We start from the raw sequence: 23,750 nt of genomic DNA on the forward strand, positions 1-23,750 counted from the left end.
TAAACTCTAGAATTTTTTAATATTTTAAATTGATCTACCCAGACTAATATCATATTATTCCAAAATTATACAAATTTACATATAAATTTTTTTAAAAAAATTGGGCCACCCTGGCTTTATATACATGTGGCTCCGCCTGTGCGCCTAAGCTGCCTAGGCGGCCACCTAATGTAATATATATTTTATTTTTAAATATTTTTAATAAAATTAAAAATGATTTTCGACATACTTTTCAATCAATTTGTATAAAATAAAGAGGATGTGCATGCTATTGATTTTGAGTTTGAATTCGATATGAAGAAATTATTGGGAAAATATAGATATGAACAAAAAGAATTAGATATTTAGCTAAAAAAAATAAAAAAACACATAAGTGTCGCCTAGGCGGTGGGATAAACAAACTGAATCGAATGAAATGATAATAAAATTTAATACTCGAATTGGGCTCAAATTATGTATATTCGAATTCGAGCTCGATTCGAAGCTCGAAATCTTTTAATTTTTTGGCTCGAGTTCAGCTCGAAATCTTTTAATTTTTTGGATCGAGTTAGGGATATTTAGATAGTGAATAGGGATATTTTGGATATTCTGAAAAAACAGACCACAGCCTCAAACTCTCTATAAGATATTTTTCAGATTTCACACCTAGCAAAACAATCTATGGAAAAAGAAGATTTATGTGTAATTGCATTGAAGAAATTAATATTCGTCATTTGGCATAGAGTTCCTTTGCGTAAAACATAGTCCATGAAATAGGGATTTTCTGCACATCTTTGTATCTTAAGGTGATTAATATCTTCCTACAAGTTCTATGTCTATTGCCACATGTTACAGATAATAAACTCTTTTTGGCAAGTCAAGACAGTCTCACGGATAAAAGAAAGATCAATTCTGTCATATTTACAATAATAAGTAATACTTTAGACATAAAATTGATGTTTTTTATGAGTTACACAAATACGAAATTCGTCTCACAAAATTGATTCATGAGACTATCTCACAAAAGTACGTAAAACTCTTTTCCTGTTGGTTGAAATTTAGAATTACTAACAGTGCATGTCTACCATAAGACTAATTCACATCAAACAAATTTTTATTGTCATTAAAAGGAACTTCACCAATAAATCAACACGTCATGCGTGATTAGAAACTTTAGAAATAGAGTTACATTAAAATAAGCAAAGTTGCTACGACCAAGAAAGTTTTCCCAAGCAATTTTATGAGCCACTTGATTTGCAGTTCGTTGATAGCTTGCATCAAACAATTTTTCTACCCAAAAAATTAGTACTGAAAATCAAAAGGATACTCTTTCCCCCCCTTACCTCCGGAATTTTCAGTCACTATCATATATCTATATTCGAAAGGAAAAAGAAATTTGGCCCTAAACACGGGTTTTTTTTATTTAAAAAAAAGACATATGGGGAAAAACACAACAAAGTCCACAATCAAAACCAAAAAGGTGAAGGTGGATAGATTTATTTGGTTCACATAATGGTGTGAACAAACCTGAATCGTTTAGTTGACAACCCTTATCCATAAAATGGCTTGTAAACGAAAAAATATATAGAACTCAAGCAAATATTTGATTAAAAGTTAGTAAAAACAGGAATGAGTTGGTAAAATCTACTAAATTGCTCGAATATTATAATACGTGGTGGTTGAGCATCATCTACCTCTACAACTATATATATAACAGTTTACTCTAGCAGCTTCTATTGGGTAGACGTGGCTCGTCTCTAATACTACCATAAACAAGTCGTGATTAACGTGTCAGGAAGAGTTTATGTACCACAGTTGTAAAATAGATCATCGTTTACCAGTGGAGAACTCTCTCTCCAGAAGTCTAATCTGGCCCATCAACCCTTGAATGGTATTTGATGATTCTTGAATGGTATTTGATGCTTCCTTTAATTTCTTTCTCAAATTCTCCTCTTCAATGTCGCGACGCTGCCGCTCTTCTTGAAATATGTCAATTATACTCTCTTGTTCCTTGCTTAGCTCCTCATATTTACAATTGGATTCCTTCAGCTGAATAAGTCGCAAAAGAAGTCAGCTTAGGTTGAGGTTATACGCAAAACCCAAAACATTGTTCGCCATAATAGCGAAACCAAACCAAATACCTCAATATTAGGATAGTAAAGAGGCTTATATATATTTGATATCTAGCGTAAACCAAATGCATAAAAAAAGATCTAAATTATGTTGACTTATACATTACTGTCTGCCAAAAATTCCAATTAAAATGAGCACTAAAAAAATCCATTATTGGGATTACATTTCTTTCCACGGTCCCTCCAATATTTAGGACTTAGGGTGCAAATTAAGTTAAGGATTGCCTTTCTTTCCACAGTCCCTGCCCCTATCATTGACCAAGTCAATTTCTATGAAATTGGACTCAGTATAACAGACTTAAGATAAAACTTCATGTTTTAGAAAAACATTTCATTAATACATATAGGAAACACAAACGGAGTTGTTGAATTTCAATGCGGGACCAAATATATAATGTATTCTGCCAGAGTCGTGGTAGCCAAATTTTCTGCTCACACAAAATAAAAGAACGTATCTTCTTTTAACTTCTGTCCCAAGATACTCAATCACAGTCGAAAACTAGGTTACCATAAAACACAAGGCATAAGCAAGAAAATCCAATCAAGTAACAATAATGAACCAGAAAGCATCTTTGATAAATTTTGTAAAACAAAGTGAAAAAAATAATATCATGACACATGACTCGAGGAAATTAACACAAGAATTATCACCTGAGTTTCGAGAGACTTGCATCTTTCCTTCTCTTTCTGTAAATCATGGAGCAAATCACCCAGAACCTCTTCTTCTTTCCTTTTCAGTCTGTGCATTTAACAATACAGAAAATCAATTTATCTTATGATAAAAATACCCGTACGAATCACCGTTCATGTTGACTAAATACCTCTCTTTCAATTGACGATTCTCTTCTTCCAACTGAACCAATGCATGAGAACTGAACTTTGATGGTGACCCATTACCATTTGCCTTTTGAAGATGAACAAAAACCAATATAATATAAACCCATGTCCAATGTTAGAAAATCATGTTTCCACAAAATAACAAACTATAAAGTGGATTTCTGTCTGCATTAACAAGGAAAATAATTCAAAGAAGTTAACCATGAAAAATACTAGGGGGAGAAAGCCAACAGAATGTTGAAAATTATCACAGGGCACGAGGAAATGCATCTTAAATATGACTGGATGTCACAATAAACAAAATCGACCTCATGATAACAATATAGACAACACCTAGACCAATAAACATAGGTTCTGTAAGCCATATATCTATAACAGACAGGCCAGGCAACATTTCAGCTGACAAATTTTTGGTCTAAAAAGCGCTTATTGCAGCAAAGAATGACAGTGCAGCTGAAGTGGACAGAATCTCGTTTGTGTAGGAACCATTCCGATATTATTTGTAAATAAACTTTCCCGTCACTTTTCTTATGATTCTGCTTCTGATATCAAATTGTCAAAGGGGAAAAAAAGCTGGCAATGGACCGAATACATCCAGTTTCATATGATATGTACTGTACATCCAACAATTGTCACAGTTATTCACTATGCACAATCATGGAAGCTTTCATTCAGAAGTTATTTCATACTTGAACAGGCACCCCAACGACATTAAAAGCACACAATAAGACCAAACACTATGAACAAATACGGCCTGGTTCACAGAAGCTGATACGGGAAGGTGTTAATGAAAGTATACTGATGCTACAAAACGAACATCCAAAAGTTTATTGACACACTCAGTTAAGCATTTACTCTTGTTCAGAATACAAATACAAAAAGTACATCCAAAAATTTAACCACTCGGGTTAAGAATTTTACTCTAGTTCAGAATACAAATATTGCCAACATACTAGTGCACACAAAGTCGCAAATTAACAACAATTACATTTAGTGTAAAGCAGTTATCAGAGGATCACACAATATACCTCACAAATACCAAATGAGGTGATCACCTGTGAATTTGTATTCTGGGTTGATTGGCTGAGCTTTTCAGCAGGTGAATTATTTGGTTCAGTTTGATGTAACCTTGGCAATCTTCGAAATCCATTTTTTTCAAACAATTCTCCCGAGACTGAACCATTCACCCGATTCCTGGAAGTGTGATTTTGCATGTCGTCGTCACCAACATCCTCTGCGGAAGATGATGATATTTCAGTATAACCTGCTTGTTTGCCAGGGGTTCTGGATCTTGCAACTTTATTCCCACTCAAATGCCCATTGGTCGATGTCTTCTCGCTTGAAGCAATGCCTTTCGTTTGACTTGGGGAACAAGAATCAGGAGAAGCATCTGAAAATACAACAATAGCCGGTAAGATCTTTGATTATACTGTTCTCCCACCCCCACCCCCACCCCCAACCCCCACCCCAAGTAATTAACTCTTTCCTTTACCTCTTTCATGATATTTTTTACTGCGCCGAGGTGCATAGCCAATTTCGTGGCAGCGTGTGGTCCTGTCAAATGCAGAGAAAAGCAAACAATAATATGTCACTATGGAAGATTATACAATGAAATCACATTAAAATCAACTCAATCAACAAATAGAATATACCAATATGTCTTTTGCATTTGAATCAATCGTGACTCAAGTCTTGCGAGGACTGTAGTTCGCTCAAAACCTTGTTTATCATGAGCTGGCTCAACAAAATTGGCTTCAAGGACGCCTTTAAGGAAAAGTACAGCAATTAGAGCACCCAATCCAATTATTATTTAGAAGGTAAAAATGGCATCATTGTACCTATAACTCCTCGACCATCGCTACCAGGAGGATGCCAAACTCTCCAAAATGGCTGGCATCATAAAAAGCAAACAAGCAATGCAGTTGAGTACAAAGCTAAATTGAGAGACAAAATTATAGGCGTGCATAGTTCTTTATAGAATGAAAATTTTAACACTGTTTCACATATAGAAATAGCGGAAAAATAATCTGTATTTCGCAACTTGGGGGTGAGAGTAACGAGAACTCGATATTCTATGTTATTATATTTCATTTTTATATAAAATTTGATGTATTAGAATCCGGGTATCGGTTATTTGATTGATTCTAATTACATAGTAGAGATTTCCTAGAAGAGCCTGTGCATACTATATCAACACCCTCATAATATATAAAACTCATTCAGCCAATTATGAAATCTATTAAAGTAATCAATCAAAATTTCAAACAACGAACAACCCCCAATAAAACTAAATCTTGACACATGACAAAGTCATACAGACAAGGAATGTGGAATAAAAACTTTTAGTGCGGCGGGATAGAAGCTGAGATGAGATGGAACCACCTTGATAAGTCGATTTTTGTGATAGACATTAAATCCCTGAACATCGATATGGTATTTAGCATCCTTCACAAAACCAACAGTAACGACAGCAACCATCTATAACAAAGAAGAAAGCTGGTGAGAAACATTGAATGAGATGGATATCAAACATATAATCAAAGGAAAATTACATTAGAATTATTTGAAAGTCCATCAACTCCAGGCTGAGGACGATATGTTATCTCCTGCGACATCATCATATCATTCACTATATTATGGTGCTCGACATCTTTCCCCCGCAAAATAATTCGAAATCCAGGAGGAATTCTGAGGTAGAGAATAGCCACATAACTCTGCAATTCCAGCAAGAACATTAAAAATTGTTTCCAGTTATATGGGTGTCTAATTGTTGCATCAACTTGTAAATGTACATTGTACCATACTTTTTCTTTAGAATTTATGCATGACAAATATATTGATTTTAATGCAAGTGGAAAAGAACAGCAAGGGGAAGGAAGAAAACAAAACACATTCACAATTTCACATGATCCATCCATAAGGGTGATGTGCGTGGACAAACAGTGAAAAAATTATAACTTCTAATTTTGAGTACATCAATCACACATTTATATAGATGGGATGAAATAATGAGAAAAAAAAGGTAGTGGAAGTTAATCTACCTAAAGCGCAATAAAATTATATCAGATATTTATTAATCACTATAATGTCAAATCTAATACAAGAAGACTACACCAAATTACATCCAAGGTGAACATATAGATAAGAATTGAAGCGTTTAACTTGAAACAAAATATGTCGTCAAGAAAATCTTACACTACTATGCATATGGTGTATCAAAGAATAAAAGTATAAAACAGAAAACAGGAGAACGGATATATAACGATCGGATTTTATATCTTCCATTGAGCAAAAATAATTATGTGATAGATTGGGGTTGAGAGCCAAAGTGTGCACATTTGTTATAGTTTCAATTTTTATTTTTTTTGGAAGGATATAGACATTACCAATTAGAAAACTCTAAATAGGAAATCCATAATCTAACACCATGTTAAACTTTGAAGTGATAATAATAGTCAATGAGGATGAAACATAATACTAGATTTTCAAGTGGTTCAGCTGAAAAAGCCTGCATCAACGGCTAATGACCATATGAAATTTGCTCAAAACTTATCGTCTTCCATCTTCCAAAGATTATCATGCATTTATTGCCCTTAAATGTACAACCCCACCAGGTGGGACATCCTTAAACATTTTGTGGGGCAATTAATTTCAAAATCAACTTCAACAATCATAAATATTTGAACAAGGGCATAAAGACATCACATGCGCAATAGACGAGAAACCAAATATAGTATCCTCGTAAAACAAGATCTAAAATAAATAAATTAAGTATTACAAAAGGAAAGGAGATGCACAAGAAATAAGTGAATAAATATGATATCTGCAGCATTTTACCCTTAATGAATGTCGATATGTAAGAAAGTGCCTGGAATTAGGATACTTTTTTCCCATTTCTATGCTTCTCTCGTCCCTATTGACACCTCTGATTTGAATATCCTAAAAAGTCATAGAATAAGATATTAGGTTATTACATGTTCACAAACAAAGCAACCGATCTACAATAAAAAGTTATAGTAGCTCACATGTGGATCAGAATCAAAATCAAGTTCTAGTAGTCCCTCATCATCCTCCCAAAGATTGTATATAAATATCCGAGTACCTTGCTCCTTCATTTGATAGAACTACCAAGTAAAAAGAGAATATTAGAAAACAGGCTAACATCAAATTTACATACTTGTCCAAAGATGTAGACGAACTCAAGAGTGAAGAAGCAAGGGATGTCATTGCTCACCCCTACACACTAAGTTAAGAGTTAACAAATTCTGATGTCTGCATTTTAATATCTAAGCTTCATGCCATGATCCCATAAATCATGATTCGAAGGTGAGACTAGAGAATGTCAAAAGCAAAGCGAATAACAATACAAAAGAAAATTTTTTTTAGTTGTTTTTTTTATTTGTGGTGGGTTAGTCCGCCTAACCCACAACCCTAGATGAGTTGAATTGGATTGAGGTTTTTCCAACCAGCCTAATTGCCAAGATGACGAGAGTCGGGGCAGCCCGTTTTGACAGCTCTAGGTGAGACCCCTTCAAACACTATCACCGACCACAAGAGAAGAAGAAAGTCCAGTTAAAACTCAAAGTATCAAGGTTGGCTCAATCTTTAACCCATAAGCACATTCCAATCCATTAAACAAATTTTCAAGCTTAACTCAACCATAATAGACAAGATAAAGTAAATTAAACTATTGGGCAGCCCTTGGTTGCCATGATAGAATAATGGAGTATTTTTTACGGTACCTCTCTCTGGAAGCTACCCAGTACAAGCTTTTCCCCACAACATTACTATCTTTCTGGACCACAGAGTTCGAGTAAACCGAAACTGAAGTGATTTGAATGGGAGAAAGAGGATAAATTATTGGTTTTATGTGGTGTGGTGTGGAAAGGTTCTTATCAGGCATGTAGTTTTGAATTGAGTAACTAAAGAGGCGCCAAACATAGGATCCTGGTGGATTATTTAACAAATCCACCCTCTATCAAACTACCAAATAGAGGTTAGTAATATAGTCAAAAACATGCACACCGTACCACACCTTCACGACCACACAAATAAATAAAGATTTTACAAATTATTATTCACAAACAGCCATGGACACAGTCAATTCAATATTCAACCAGTTTGGGTGCAAACAGAAACAATTTTTACTTACACCCCGATTCAGAATTCTTTTGCAAGTTGGGACGCTCTTCAACCTAGTCCACACATTCATGATATTGTCTCATTTGAAAGTCTTCTATTCTCACGTTAATGGACCAAGCAATATGAAGACATATGCTTCAGCTCATTTAGTTTCATTAATATAGAGTGACTTCTTCTTTAATTTTTGTCGCATGCTACATCCAGACTTACAGAGATTCAAGCTCTTCTTACGATTGATTGAATAGGCATCCATTACTTAAGGCGTGCAATCAACTTTGCATTTAGTGGACTCCACTTATAGTTTCTGTCCTTCAGTTGGGGTTTTTTACTACAAAATTTCACACTCTTTGTATTTCCTCTTATCTTCAATCCATAGGTAGAGAATTAGAGATCTTTGCCAATCCCACCATACTATTTTTTCATGAACCATCTAAAATATTTGACTACTTAGTCCAAAATATAGACATTCATGACCTATTCATGTGTTTCAAGTTCAAAATGTTGAATTTTCTCATATTTGTATGCTCAAGTATCATATGTCGAACTTGAATAGAAACTCAAATAAACATGTCTGCAATCAAATAACATGGAGGCCAAGCTCCATTATCTGAAAACTTTGATTCATGGGCGATAAAGCCCACATGAAAAGAGTTCACAACCAAGCCCTACGTGGTGAAAGTCAAGATCAGTCTGGATTGATTTGGCTTTGTATAAGAATTGTGCAGGAATCAGATGATGAAAAAAATTTAAATTAGACAAAGCTATCCTAACCTGCAGCAAAGGCTTTACTCTGAGAGCATACAAAGACAAAGCCAAAGATGAGTGAATATTGAGGATTAAGGATCATTGTTCATAGACACCAAGAACAAGGTCATAAGTGAGATGACTTTATACCTTAATTAATGCTGCTTAAAATTTTATTCAATAATCTAAAGTAAACTATATTTTATATCATTGACTGAGAAAAACATAGAAGATCACCTGCCGAAGAAGATCTTCTTCACTTGAAAAAGGAGACCATTGAACTATAGTTTCAACATTTCTCTTCCAGTCATCAGTGGATGATTGAATAATTTTCTTCCAATCTTTTCCACTTCTTTCATAATCAAGCTTTTGACAAAATTTAGGAAAAAATTTCAATAGTCATGGCCCATCATTATTGAAAAAATTAAATATCAATTATCAAACGAATACCATAACGATAGTATCTAAATGAGAACAATTACATTAGGCACAAAATATGACTCTCTTTGATTTGCATAATGCAGGGGGCGGGCATGAGAGAACAAGATGTGCACATCACATTTTTGACTTCTAATTTTTTTCTTTGCGATTGAGAATCTTAATATGTAGCTTGGGCTACATCAACTAAGAAGCATGTGAAGTCAATAATCTCATACACACAGTACAAAATCACAAAGTTACTCACTATGGGAACCACAGTATCTTCTTTTCCTGTGCTCCTCAAAAAAGTATAGGATAGTAATCCTATGCTTTGAGTGGGCCTAAAACAGATTCAGAAATTCATTAATCAGTCAAGTAATAAAAGCAAACATCCAGATCAGCATTTCGGAGGAAATAATAGGTTAAATGACCAAATTGGAATCAAACAATCACTAGTGTATGTTGAGCACTCCACCATATGATATCCATGAAATTATGAAACAAAGACTAAAACGCATGGCTTCTAATTTTCACACATCAGGGCTGACAGATCAGATCTATGTCCAAATGGCAGATTCACAGGCCCTCCTCGAGGCTTTGAAAAGTCAACACTAAAGCATTTGTCCTCAAAGTTCATCAAAAACACACCATATGACTCCAAACAATATTCAGTAAAAGTTCCAAATCCCTGACCACTTACCTAGGAGCGGTAAAAGTTGAAAAGCAGGCAGTTGTTGCTGTATAAGAAAACTTAAATAAAAGACGCTTTTATTGGCAAAATTCAAGACCAATCAGTCACCAAGTAGACATATCCAAGTTCATCTTAACCACAAACTTTTAATGTTCAATGATGAAGCTTTTTCAGGGCATAAAATTTTTAGTACAGCAATAAAGCACCGATGAAACCGAAAAATATCAAGATAAGCACTAGTGTTGTAGTTAACCACAATACCACATGGTCCTCACTCCTCCGAAATATAGAATCCACCAGTTCAAAATGAAGGAGATATTATATCAAATCACAGGGTTTATACAGCCATATTACAAACTTATTGTTGAACAATATTCATTTAACAAAATTTGCAATCATGGAAGTTGACTACATCGCACGAAGTTCAGTTCCACATAGAACCTGATAAAAAAATGACAAACAAAAATGCAAACCTGCATCCATCCTTCCCACGACTTCGAGAAAAAACAATTACATCAGCACCAAGCCTCATGGTGCTTGTCTTGAAGCCATTTCCATCTGGCATGCACAGTTACTCAAGTAAATTTAACAAGAACTACTAAGACATGTTATTAGAAGTCAAATGGTATGCACAGCCAGAGAGAGAGAGAACTGACATTGCCCGATAGTGTCTACCATTTTGCTTTTTGAGGAATAACCCAGAGACATGCATTGACGAATTTTATCAGGGTCCATTCCACCACCATTATCTATGAAAATCTCATGGTAAGCAGATTGAACATGAGGTTATCAAATAATAAACCTCAAAAGGTCAAGAATAAACCAAATAGATTAGGAATATAATCAGTTAAGCAAGCATGCACAGACAAAACAGAAAGAACTATTTGGAAGCCAATAATACAGGTGTTATTCATATCAACAAAAGCCCAAAAGAAGGTAAAATTAGCACAATAATTTATGGTTTTAACCTCACATTATGACTTACTAGTGTACAAGTTTCCATTTCTTAGGGATAATTTTCCATTACATAGAAAGTAAAATTAGCACATAATTTATGGTTTTAACCTCACATTTTGAGTCACTAGTGTACAAGTTTCCATTTCTTAGGGATAATTTCCATTCAGAGGAATATTAAATTACTTGAGCTTTGCCCCACTAAAGACCTTTTCATTCCGTTCTCCCAATTCTAAGAGCATTTCATACAAACATATGTGTTCCTTCTTTACACCTTAGTCTTTGACAGTCATATTATATGAAAATACCTTCAACCAGTAACATTTTAGTCCCATCTTTCTTGCTTTTGACCATATCTAAGTTGACATGTGTCGCTCCACTGCAGACCTATAACAACAGATATAACAAGAGAGAAGTTTGATTACTGACGTAAACAAATTCGTAGTATAGTATAGATCAACCAGATGGTAGAATTGATATACCTCATCCAAGGAATTGTCTAGAAGTTCTGCAAAAGCTGCAAAATGAACACATACACAGTTCCAGGACAGTAAGAAATAGAACCTCATACAAGTGCACCTCATCGTAAACAGAACATGCATCACAAAAATGGGAGATTGTAACTAGGGATGTAAATGAACCGTGCCGGTTTGCGAGCTTTTCAATCTGGCTCGAAAAATATTTGATTCATATTCGAGCTTACACTCATCATCGTACTCGGCTCGGTTCGGTTCGTATACACCCATAATTGTAACATTTAATTTCCACCTAAACAGAATGCATCACAAAACATTATATCTCAACTATTCAAACAGGATGTAGTTCCTTTACCTCCAAGAACCCACTTATGACTGGTCGCATTTGAATGCAGAAATTTGGGATGTATTCTGACATGATCCATGCCACCTGTAGATTTATAACAGAGATCAGTTTGGAATAAGGCCATTTCATAATATTAAAAAACTAAGTTCTCGATAGCAAAGAAGGTAAAAACAGACTAACGAAGAGATACTTAAGCAGTCACTCAAGAAATAACAGAACCATATCCTGCATTTTGACCTATTATTGCACACTGATATAAGTAGTCACTGGACACCGTTTTTCTACATTCAAACCAAATTGAGTTTAATCCACTCTCATATAAGTTAATTCTAGAAAACTAGGGTGACTTCATCCTCTAGACCCCATTTTAGGCGAAGACCACAACGTTATTCACTAATGCAGAAGTCAGGCTGCAACAACGAGAGCATACGTACAACCCGCAGGAGTCATCTCCAGCGCTCCTAGCGCAGCTTCTCCTCCCGAGAAAAAGATACTCGCAAAATAAACATGCAAGAAGCAAAAACTCACTGCTATAAGAATCCCTAGAGACAACAGCCGGCGTCGCTTCATAATCCCCCGCCTTCCAGAACTTCTTGATAGACCCCTCCACCGGCGCCGTCACTATAGACCCTACATTCGCCGTTGAAGGAGAAGACAGGCCCAACGGAGGCCGTCTAGGCGGTAAAAGGTCCAAAAATCCCACCGGCAAGTCCCCCGCCACCTTCTTCTTCTTATTTTTCCCATCAATCACATCAACGCTCAAATCCCTAGACCTTTTCCCACTGTTCCTAACTTCAGCACCGTCGTCGGAAGAAGAATCAGAATCCGAACTCGATAGCTCGATAACGGATGGAGGCTGCCCGTAATCCGCGTTCGGCTTATTCATACAGGTGAAATTGGGATCAACGAGTTCTTGCTTGACCTGCAACCTATCGTTGTTCGCCATGAGAGTGGAAATCGAAAAGGATGAATCCTGCGAACAACAATCGGAAGAAGGCAAAAGATTTTAGATAAACGTCATGGCAGTCGAAAAGGTCAACGGACAGTTCAAACGTGTTTCGCTTTCGGGAAAATCGTGTTTCTTTCCTCAGACACAAATATACGCTTTCATGTAGTTTAATTTATATCTACATCTATATAAACAAAGTTTTTGTTTTGAAATATTTCTCTAAAAACTTTGATATAGAAGAAAATATATTTATTAGTATTACATCTATCGTATTAAATATTTAAAAATACAAAAAAATAATGTGAAGTTTTTAAATTTTTTGAAAATATTTAAATTTGAATTTGATGTTCACTAAAAATATAAATTATATTTAAGTATCTATATTAATTATATCATTTCATTAAATCCGGTTATGGTTTTGAGTTTTGTATTACTTTTATATAATTAGTTATCATTATTCTCTGTCATATTAAATAATATATAATTTTTTTGTATATAATATTATGTTTTTTAACTTTTTTAAAGAATGTCGTTGTGACTTTTGTTATATCTATTGTCCGTGAATTATTATTATTATTATTATTATTATTATTATTATTATTATTATTATGTATCTTAATTAAGATTTCAATATAAATATTTTTAATTTGTTCAAAAAAAATAAACATTTTAATCAAAATTTATTTATCTGATGGAAAAAAATTTATTTATTATTTAAAATTTTGATAGACAAAATAATATATAATTTTTTTGATATATTTTTTTATTAGTAACAGTCCACTTAAACAACACAAATATATCGATTTAACGGCAGATGAATGTTATCGTTATTTAAGTGTTATATCAAATGATATAAGAAATTTTTTATAATAATATTTAAATTTTAAATATATTTATTATATTATATCCATAATTTTAATAAATATTCAAATACATTTGCAAAAAAACAACAATAATTATATCACATAACTAAATATTTGCATATATTAAATATAATAAATATGTTATTAAATGTGAATTTTTCTCGATTTTCTTTGAAAATTCAAATATGAATTTGAAGTTTCTTGAAAGTATAAAATACATTTAAATATGAGTAAGTCTCTTGTGAAACGTTCTCACGAATCTTTATCTGTGAGACGGGCCTACCCTACCGATATTCAAAATAAAAAGTAATATTTTTAGCATAAAAAGTAATATTTTTAGCAAAAAAATTAATATTTTTTTATGGATGATTCAAATAAGATATATGTCTCACAAAATATGACCCGTGAGAATGTCTCATACAAGTTTTTGCCTTTAAATATATGTACTTTGGTAAGTAAATAAAAATATGTTATTACACTTCTAACCCAAATAGAGAGAATATATTTCATATTTTATTAAAAAAAAGTATTATATATATTATTTTTAAAATAAAATTTCAATATTAGAGTCACTTATTTACCAAAAATTCTAGCTTAAAATATGAAATAAAATCATATATATGATTTAACTCTTTTTTTTTTTTGTATATTTGATTAAAATAAATATGAGGGGTATTCAGTAGTTTGTATTGTTGGGTTACTTGATTGGAAAAATGGAGAGGAAAATCAAGGAAAAAAAGATAATTATGGAGAGTGAAATTTGTGAAAGTGATAAGTTATTAATTGAATTCTGAAAAATTGTATTCACTGTTCATCCTAATCCATTTATATTAAATTAATAGCTATCTATTTGTATTAAATTCATGTTTATCCATTAATTATAAAATCATACTTATAATATAGCATAACAATATGACGCCTCTTGTGAGACGGTATCACGAATCTTTATTTGTGAGACGGGTCAACCCTACTGATATTCACAATAAAAAGTAATATCTTTAGCATAAAAATTAATACTTTTTTTATGGATGACCCAAATAAGATATTCGTCTCACAAAATACGACTCATAAGACCGTCTCATACAAATTTTTGTCTTTAAATATATGTATTTTGGTGGTAAATAAAAATCTGTTAGGACACTCTAACCCAATAAATTTTAGAGAGAGTATTTTTCATATTTTGTTAAAAAAGTATTATATATATTGTTTTTTAAATAAAATTTTAGTATTAGAGTCACTTATTTACCAAAAATTCTAGCTTAAAAATATGAAATAAAAGCATGTATATGATTTAACTTTTTAGCAAAAACTTGTGTGAGACGGTCTCACGGGTCGTATCTTGTGAGATATATCTTTATTTGAGTCATCCATGAAAAAGTATTACTTTTTATGTTAAGAGCATTACTTTTTATTGTGAATATCGGTAGGGTTGACCCGTCTCATAGATAAAGATTCGTGAGACAGTGTCACAAGAGACCTACTCAAACTTTTTTTTGTATATCTGATTACAATAACTATGTTAAGTATTCAATAGTTTGTATTGTTGGGTTACTTGATTGGAAAAATGGAGAGAAAAATCGATGGAAAAAAAATAAATAAGGAGAGTGAAAAGATAATTATGGAGAGTGAAATTTGTGAAAGTGATAAGGTATTAATTGAATTCTGAAAAATTGTATTCACCATTCATCCTTATCCATTTATATTAAATTAATAGTTATCTATTTGTATTAAATTCATGTTTATCCACTAATTATAAAATCATACTTTTAATATAGCATAACAATATTGCGTCTCCTGATTAGGTCTCAAGAGGAAAAATATCCTCGAAAGAAGTAGGAAAAAAAATCTACAGAAGAGCAAAGAATGGGTTTCGGTGATGTGTGTTGGAGTAATATTTTCGCTCACCAAAAACATAGTAAAAGTTTAATTTTTATAGTTTTAACGTTCAAAACATTAATACGATTTAATACATTCATAGATTGTTCAGATATGTTTACCTTTGTGTATTTAACGTTGGACATCAAATCAGTCCGATATTAGCGGAGTTGGTCTTTCTTGTAAATCTCTACGAATGGATCTCCCTCCTTCTTCAATTGTCAAATAAATTCAACGATCAGATATTGGATTCCTTGTATAGATCGTACTAGATATCTAAACGAAATTTATTTCGAGATTGAATCGCAGGAATTTCAAAAATCCGGCAACGAAGCGGTAGTGGAACTAGCCAAAAATTTTCTGGGGGAGGAGAGGAAGGAAAATTTTGGTGCAAATATAGTCTTATTTCACATAACTTGACGAAATATTTATAAACTTTGATTCTTATCATATCAGGAATCCCACTTTAATTAGGATTCAAAATCCTAATCCTTTAGAACTTCTTTTCATTAATTAATTAAAATTTTTAATGTTGTATATGTCTACTTTTGATAATGCATTATATCTATATCTATATATATATAAAAGCATAATTGTCTGGTATATTTAGTAATTTCCCGCCTAAATAGACATTCTAAAAAAGGAAATAATCGAGAAATGTTATTTTAATAAATGATTAAAGGTATTTAATTCATTATTGAAATTGTAACAACTTGAAAATTGATTCTCTTATCGGAATTACAAACCAAATTAAATTTCATTTCAAATTTCAAATCCAAAAATTTATTCCCTTATGGGAATTACAAACCAAATAGAAGTTCGAATTAAAAACCAAATACAAATCATAATTTACATCTGAATTATTAAACCAAATTAAATTTCATTTCAAATTTCAAATCCAAAAATTTATTCCCTTATGGGAATTACAAACCAAATAGAAGTTCGAATTAAAAACCAAATACAAATCATAATTTACATCTGAATTATTAATTCTGACCCATGCTCCCAAAAATTTTGCTTAGTTAAAAATTTTTACATCTGAATTCTGAAATTTGACACATGTTCCAAAAATTTTGCTTCATTTGAAATCGTTTTATTAATTTAAAACTAATGTTTTTTAATCTATAAATACATATATAAATTTACTTGATATATTATCATCACACACAACACCCAAATTACAAAACCTCACACACGACACCCAAATTACAAAACTTATGCCCGTGCTCAAATTCATTTTGTAACCAATAAATCTTTTATACCCTAATGGCCCCTTTATTCAGTTTTGTTCGTGAAGTGGAACCTTCAACCTGGCAGTGGGCGTTCAAGCTTCGGCTGATTCGTTGTTACGATCTTCCTCCATATGGAAACAGTGGACCTACTTTCGAATGCATCTTTTATGATCCGGAGGTAACAAATTTTCTTATATTTGGCTATAAAAATCCTCTAAACACGCAAGTATAACATATAGATTATCTCTTTTTTTTAGAGTAACCACCATTTAACGTGCAACAAAACTTCTCGACTTGGTCATTGAAGATTTAGAGTAACCAACATTTATCTTATTTTCATATTTTATGTGCGAACTAATTTTTGGCATTTCAAAATTATGTATTTATTGTTTGTTAGAAACAACAGATTACCATATACTTTGTGGGGAAACTTTGTTGATGAAATCATGGCATATTTGGGCTCTATGGGTGATGAATCAATAGTTGTGATTCTTCAAATGTGTCGTGCAAGAAGATTTAGGGGTGAAGTGCGAGTTCAAAGTACATTTTTTGTCACCAAAATGATAATAAATGGAAACTTAGCTGAATTTCTTGAATTTCGAAACATGTATTTTAAATTTACTTCTTTTTATTTTTGATTTAATTTATTTTTTTGACATATCATTGAATTCTTTTAACATTTACAATTTAGGATGAGTTCTGATTGTAAGACCCCAACAAATTCGATTAGCACCATTTCAATGAAATATGCCCCAAATATCATGGAAAAACTTTCGAATGCGAAGGACATTTTCAGGAGCATAGAACAAGTTTCAGATATAATGAGGGATATTTATTTATATTCTTTTTTTATAAGAGTTTCACTAATTTTTTTGTTCATTTCAGTATTTACAATTGAAACTTGCTTAAATTATTTTGTCTATTTCCAGGTGGGGAGTTTCTGGGTTTATGCAAGAATTGTATCTATTGAATCTCATGGAACTTGGTGGTATTTGTCATGTAAAAAATGTCCCAAGAAGATGATTGTGGTGGGTGATAAATTTTACTGTGAAAAATGTGACAAATTTGATACTACGGGAAATATTAGGTATTTTTTTATTTGTAGGGGACTTTGCTTCTTTATTTTATTTTTTTCTGAGTTATTTACCAAAAAAATTTTTTAAAAAAATTGTTTTCTAGGTTTAAGATTCAAGTTAAAGTTGTAGACAATACTGGAAATGCAATTTTTTTACTTTGGGATAGAGAGTCTATTCAACTTATTGGGAAAACTGCACTGGAATTGAAGACTGAAATGGAAAATCAGGTTATCTGATCTTTCTTGGTTTTTCGTGATATACTTAAAACTTTTTTTATATCAAATATTAATCATCCATATAATAATTTCAGGGTATGGAATCGGTAGAAATTCCGAAAGATTTTGAAAATTTAGTAGATCAAAATATTTTGTTCAAAGTTCAAGTTAGATCCAATCAGATTCGGGGATATAATGGGACATACACTGTCATTAAATTGATTTCTGACCCTACTGTTGTTGAAAATTACTTTAGAGAATTTCTTGATAGCCGAAATTATATTGTCTATTACATTGATGTCTTAATTTAAAATTTAATACATGGTTGGTTAAAAATTTTCGTTTGCTACAGGAATCCGATATGTTCTCAAAACTCAACAACACTGACGCAAGAGAAGTTGAAGTAAATATCACGACATTAAATATATTTTCTATATGAATTTAGTACAAAACCAAATTAAATTATTCTTTTTAGGTTCTTTCTTCTGGAGATGAAGTCTCTACACCTATAAAGTCTACCAGCAAAGAAGTTACATCAAAAGATGTATTAAATGATTCTACATTGAAGAGAACCCTTATGGATGAGTTCTCATCAAATGCACCAGATAAAAAGTTTAAAGCTATCATCAAGCAAGAGAAAGACTGAAATATGTTTTCTATAATACTATGAGTCGTATTATTCTAAGTATTATTTAAGGTTTAAGATTTCATGAGACATTATTATCTTGGTTTCAAACATTTGCTTTTGTTAAATTTTAGTTATATTGTTACTGTCTACTTTATTAGTGCAATGAAGCTTCATTGTGACTACAATCTATCAAAAGACAATACAATTCATAATAATAATTTTTGTTATATTAAAAATGTTAAATACTAAATTTTAGAGATACTTGAGTATATATTGAAAAAAATCAGGCCAAGCAATCAAATTTATCCTTATTCAAAAAATTGTATTCTTGAATTTTAATGTACTACATTAACTAATATTTGCATTTTCGAAATAGATGATTAAATATTCAAAAATTAAAATATACAACTGCCTTTAGAGTTTCAAAAGAGCCTCTAATGATAAATTTTTTAATTAAGGCCATTAGAATCAACTCAAAACAATTCTCTAAGATACAAATATCATATTTTAACTTCTAGCATATCAATCAATTTCTTATTTTAATAATTACTTTATAAATATAAAATCTCTTAAATAAGAAAAGTTAATTATATACTGCATCAACCGTATATTAAACATATTTCAATTTTTTGTTAAATTAAAATGTTAAATACTAAAATTTAGAGATTTAGAGATACTTGAGTATATATTGAAAGATGCAACACTACCAGCAAAACTAAAATTGTGCATGCGTTTAAATAAAAATTATTTATGTCACCCAAAAAACATATATTAATTTTTTTTTTTTTGGAAATTGGTTCCACAATCAACCCATTTTTGGAAAATGGTTCCACAATTATCCCATATTCCAAAACATATTAAATATTTTTTTTCACATTTAGTCCCTAAATATATTACCAATTAAGGCATTAGGTAGATACTTAAACACAAGTTGAAAAAAAGGCAAGTAAAAATAAAATGGTGAACAAATTTCAATTAAGATTGATATCAAATAAATCTAACATAAATTAAAAAAATCAGGCCAAACAATCAAATTTATCCTTATTCCAAAAATTAGATTCTTTAAATTTAATGTACTGCATTAACTAACTAATCTTTGCATTTTCGAAATAGAGGCTTAAATATTCAAAAATTAAAATATACAACTGTCTTTAGAGTTTCAAAAGAGCCACTAATAATAAATTTTATAATTAATGCCATTAGAATTAACTCAAAACAATTACAAATATCATATTTTAACTTCTAGCATATCAATCAATTTCCTATTTAACTAATAATTGCTTTATGAAAATAAAATCCCTACCCAAATTATCATCCACACCTAACAGCGTACATTAAACAAATTAAAATAAAAACAACTTTAATGCAAATATAAATAGACAAGGTTTAGTGTAATAACCTCTTGACGTGGTCGCCTCGCCACCTAACTTACGCGAATCCGGAATCACTTGAATAGCTAAAGACAAAAAGTTTATTGTTTAATATACTATACATAAATATCAAATCAAAAAAGTGCATTAACTCACTTTCTGAGAACTCCTCTGTAATGACCGGAAGGTTAAGCTCAAATAAATGTTGTTGTGTTTGACTACTACTGTCAATTTTCCTAGCCAGATTATCATCCACACCTAACAGCGTACGTTAAACAAATTAAAATAATAATGAAAATTCTACTAAATCATTCTATTACATAAACATAAATATAATTAATAAAATTAACTTACCAAAATCTGCTTCGGATGATTTTCTCTTCCGCCCTCTGCCATAGGCTATGCTATAATCTCTGTCCTGCTGCACTGGCATGTTAGACCTCATCTCAGCAAAACCAACTCTAATCTGTTTAGTCAAACTCAATCTCAACTCATCGAGACCAAGATTGAAACTCGATTTCAAGTCATCTAAAGCTTGATTTATATTCCTGATACACGCTCTGGTTTCAATAAATCCTGCTGACATCTTAACATGCATAGACGTAATGGAATCCTCCAACGCAGTCAATCGCCTCTCGAAACGATGCTCCAAGGGTGATGGGCGGCGGGAAGGATTGAGTCCAAAGTGGACTCTAGGACCCGTACGTATAGAAGAACTGGTGCTAGAGCTGGATCTATTGAGATCACCAGAACGGGTACCGGAAATGTCCGGAGATGAATGTGCAGAAGGCGTGTGCTGGACAGAGGGAGTTGAATGTGCAGAATGCATGTGCTGGACTGAGGGAGACTCCAGAGGGTGCTCGCTACATATGACTGTCTGACCCTGTCTCCAGAGCTCGAGTACCCGAGTGGTGACCGCATCGGGCGCAGAATCAACAAAAACCCTGGTCGTATAATACGCTGAAACGAGCTCCTCGGGAGTAGGAGTCAAACATCCAAGACAATCCTACGTTTAATTAATAACGTATCAGATTAATTAAAAAATAAGTCCACAGTTATTGTATCAAATAAATTCAACTTACATCTATAGCACAATCACCAAAGGCTGCAGTGACATCAACAGCAGTTGGGGCACGGTTTGACGACCACGTGTTAGTCACCCATTGAAACATCCTGGGCAAAATCAAACCGTCCACGTCTCTTCTCCTTGCAAACTTTTTGTACCACGCTCGGATAATATTCATAAGCCAGGATCTGTAACATAAATTTAGAACAATGTTATTAGTAGAAATAAAGATAACAAATTGAGTTTTAACATTCAAAAAATAATATACTTGCAGAGGCAGCACAAAACCACTGACAAGGAAGCTGCCATCAACTTCTTTCCGACCCTGTGCATCGGTGAGGTAATTATATCGCCCTAAAAAGTCCTTCTTCAAACATCGGACCGCATCACGAAAGGCTACTCTACCCACGGATAGCTGTTAAACCTATCCAAATCATCTATAACCCTCAGGTATTTAGGGTCGATCTTATTCGTTTTTTTCCTAGTCCCCTCACCGAACACAAAACAACAGAAGTAAAGACTAGTCATCTTTAACTTCTTCATGTCTACACCAGTCTCATTCTGCACTTGAACACTCATCTTTGCCTCCAAATCACTCAAAACAATCTCAGACTTACCGGCAAAGTGTCTGGAGCCAAAGACACCTCCCTCTGGTACATCTACAGACTCTGTACCGCAATCGAGGCCGGTTATTAAACAATACTCTAACAAAGAAAATCTAACCGACCTCTTGCGCACCACCATTCAAAACTCATCACTACCCGTGTCGATTATCTGATTACTCATCAAATACCACATAATTTGACTAGAAATATTAAAATCTCTATGATACCTAACCAAATTACCAAAAGGAGACTGCTCCAAAAAAAGGGCTCTCTCGTCGTTGTTGAGGTAGTGAAAAATCTTCTCCGAAACCTCTTTATATCTTGATTCGAGTGTCAACTTGCAGCGAAAAATTGCATCCCTGCCTAGTTTTCTCGGCAAATATACCTGTCACAATTACAAATATATTAGAATAACAAACTAATGTTAAACTGAACCAGCAAGCGTTGGTCGACCAACCCACGCTTGGTCGACAAGGCGCTTCTTGGTCGACCACGCGTGGGTTGGTCGACCAAGAAGCCCTTTCTTCCTCAACAACTCAACACACGCACCTTTTCTTCCTCAACACGACGGTTCGACCATTTCTTTCTCAACACACGCACGAAGAATCAAACAACAGAATAAAAGTGAACATACCATATTTTGGTCAGCCATTTCTCGGATACGTTGCAAAAAAAAAGGTTGAAGAAGGGTTTCGTCGATTCAGCTGCGCGGATTTAGTCGACGGAAAAACGAGGGCAAGTGAGTCGACTGCGTAGGGTTTATAGTGAAGTGAAGACGTTTAGAAGAGTGAAAAAGGATTAATCAATTTTAAACTTAAAATGTAGGGACATTTACGTAAATTGACATCTGAATCTTTTTTTTAAAATAAATCACAAAGGACTCCATTTTCCCTAAATTTTCCCATAAACATAACACACGGTTCTTCATTGACTCACTATGAAAGAGTTCCCGGAGGAAAATGACAAGAATCGAACTGAGCCCGTCCACGAAGAGCTGTACTTGGGTAATCCGGGCCTGTGTAGGAGCAATCTGGAGATTGACGGGAAAAAAGGCGAGAATTAACGGTCAAGAACTGTACGGAGGCCTCCATTCTCGGAGGGCTCGGATTTTTATCTGCTTGCGATAGTCCCTTTACTTTATCTTTGTTTCGGTTCCACTGCATCGCGGCCTACCACAATTACCATACACCCTCTATTTATTATTATTATTATTTCTTAAATATTTTTAAATAGAGTAATGTAAATATAATCGATGGATTTGATTTGGAGTAAAAATTTCGATTTGACAAAGAATTTGAAAGATTTCAAATTATATTTGTTTTCAAGATTTGAAATTCACGACAATTACGATTAATATTACACAACTTGATATGAAATGAAATGAATTAAAAATTAATTTGATTTTATATCCAATTACAAAAACGAACAAGTAATTGCATTTTTTAAATCATAAAATATACGTAAAAGATTAGATGTTAGAATTTTTGTTAATAACAGAAACAACAATGTGGAATTAATTTGCTTTTACAATTTAGAATTATTTTCTTACATTAATTTTTCCCAAAAAAAAAAAGATAAATCAATTTTCACTATCTTTTTCCAAATATAGAATTTCAAAATGATTGATTGATTACTCAAAAAAATAATTTAGTGGGTAATAAAAACTATTTATAGTTTATATTATCAGATTAATATAAATAACAATTCTAGCTTAAAAAAATCTCTTATAACCATTTTCTCATGCATATTTTTTTTCTATACAAAATAAAATTATTTATCAATATTTTTTTCTAAAAATATATTTTTTCAATACATTTTTTCAGAATAATATCGAACTTGATGTAGAAACTAAAATGATTAAAATCTAACCAAACATTGGAGAGGCTTCAAATACTCCTTAACCAATCCGATTAACCCCACCAAGCAAAAAGGTAAAGGGGGAGCTAGCAATAAGCCAACTTGAAAGCAACTCCAAATCAAAGGATAGTTCAATATAATTGTTGGAATTTTGGTGCTTAATGAATGAAAATTAAGCAAATAAATCAATATGTTTGATTGGAAAAATTCAAAACGAAGAACGGAACTTAATAAACGAATATTAAGTTCGGTGGTTCTGAATTAAACTCGAAACAAGTTCATCAAATGTTGAA

The 23,750-nt window shown here is 32.6% G+C and overlaps 2 protein-coding genes across 2 annotated transcripts; both read right to left on the reverse strand.

Annotated features, from left to right (window-relative positions):
- Positions 1-1,609: 1,609 nt before the first annotated feature.
- LOC142549383 (protein MICRORCHIDIA 7-like) lies at positions 1,610-12,804 on the reverse strand. The gene is made up of 19 exons (XM_075658306.1): positions 12,250-12,804; positions 11,731-11,805; positions 11,382-11,416; positions 11,208-11,286; positions 10,602-10,694; positions 10,419-10,503; positions 9,520-9,595; positions 9,072-9,200; positions 6,974-7,072; positions 6,786-6,887; positions 5,501-5,662; positions 5,331-5,426; positions 4,787-4,838; positions 4,601-4,712; positions 4,441-4,502; positions 4,004-4,338; positions 2,933-3,015; positions 2,763-2,850; positions 1,610-2,028 (listed from the first exon to the last, which is right to left on the reverse strand). The coding sequence occupies exons 1-19, from the start codon at positions 12,665-12,667 to the stop codon at positions 1,807-1,809; spliced, it is 2,403 nt and encodes an 800-aa protein (XP_075514421.1). The 5' UTR covers positions 12,668-12,804; the 3' UTR covers positions 1,610-1,806.
- Positions 12,805-19,821: 7,017 nt separating this feature from the next.
- Positions 19,822-21,161, reverse strand: LOC142550250 (uncharacterized). The gene is made up of 5 exons (XM_075659487.1): positions 21,012-21,161; positions 20,284-20,935; positions 20,086-20,187; positions 19,959-20,015; positions 19,822-19,880 (listed from the first exon to the last, which is right to left on the reverse strand). Exons 1-5 carry the CDS (start codon positions 21,099-21,101, stop codon positions 19,822-19,824), a joined length of 960 nt encoding a protein of 319 aa, XP_075515602.1. The 5' UTR covers positions 21,102-21,161.
- Between the last annotated feature and the right edge of the window lie 2,589 nt (positions 21,162-23,750).

The sequence above is a fragment of the Primulina tabacum genome, chromosome 6 (genome assembly GCF_025594145.1).
Source record: "Primulina tabacum isolate GXHZ01 chromosome 6, ASM2559414v2, whole genome shotgun sequence".
NCBI classification, from domain to species: Eukaryota; Viridiplantae; Streptophyta; class Magnoliopsida; order Lamiales; family Gesneriaceae; genus Primulina; species Primulina tabacum.

Bases quoted from the DNA above. Each gene is read 5' to 3' on its own strand.
- LOC142550250 (XM_075659487.1), bottom strand. From the start codon at position 21,101: ATGTTTCAATGGGTGACTAACACGTGGTCGTCAAACCGTGCCCCAACT. The intron at 20,016-20,085 runs GTGAGTTAATGC...TTTTGTCTTTAG, and splicing joins TACAGAGGAGTTCTCAGAAA to CTATTCAAGTGATTCCGGAT. The intron at 19,881-19,958 runs GTTATTACACTA...GTACGCTGTTAG, and splicing joins CGAGGCGACCACGTCAAGAG to GTGTGGATGATAATTTGGGT.
- LOC142549383 (XM_075658306.1), bottom strand. From the start codon at position 12,667: ATGGCGAACAACGATAGGTTGCAGGTCAAGCAAGAACTCGTTGATCCC. The intron at 10,695-11,207 runs GTATTTTCATAT...AGATTTTCATAG, and splicing joins TAAAATGTTACTGGTTGAAG to ATAATGGTGGTGGAATGGAC. The intron at 2,851-2,932 runs GTATTTAGTCAA...TTAAATGCACAG, and splicing joins AATCGTCAATTGAAAGAGAG to ACTGAAAAGGAAAGAAGAAG.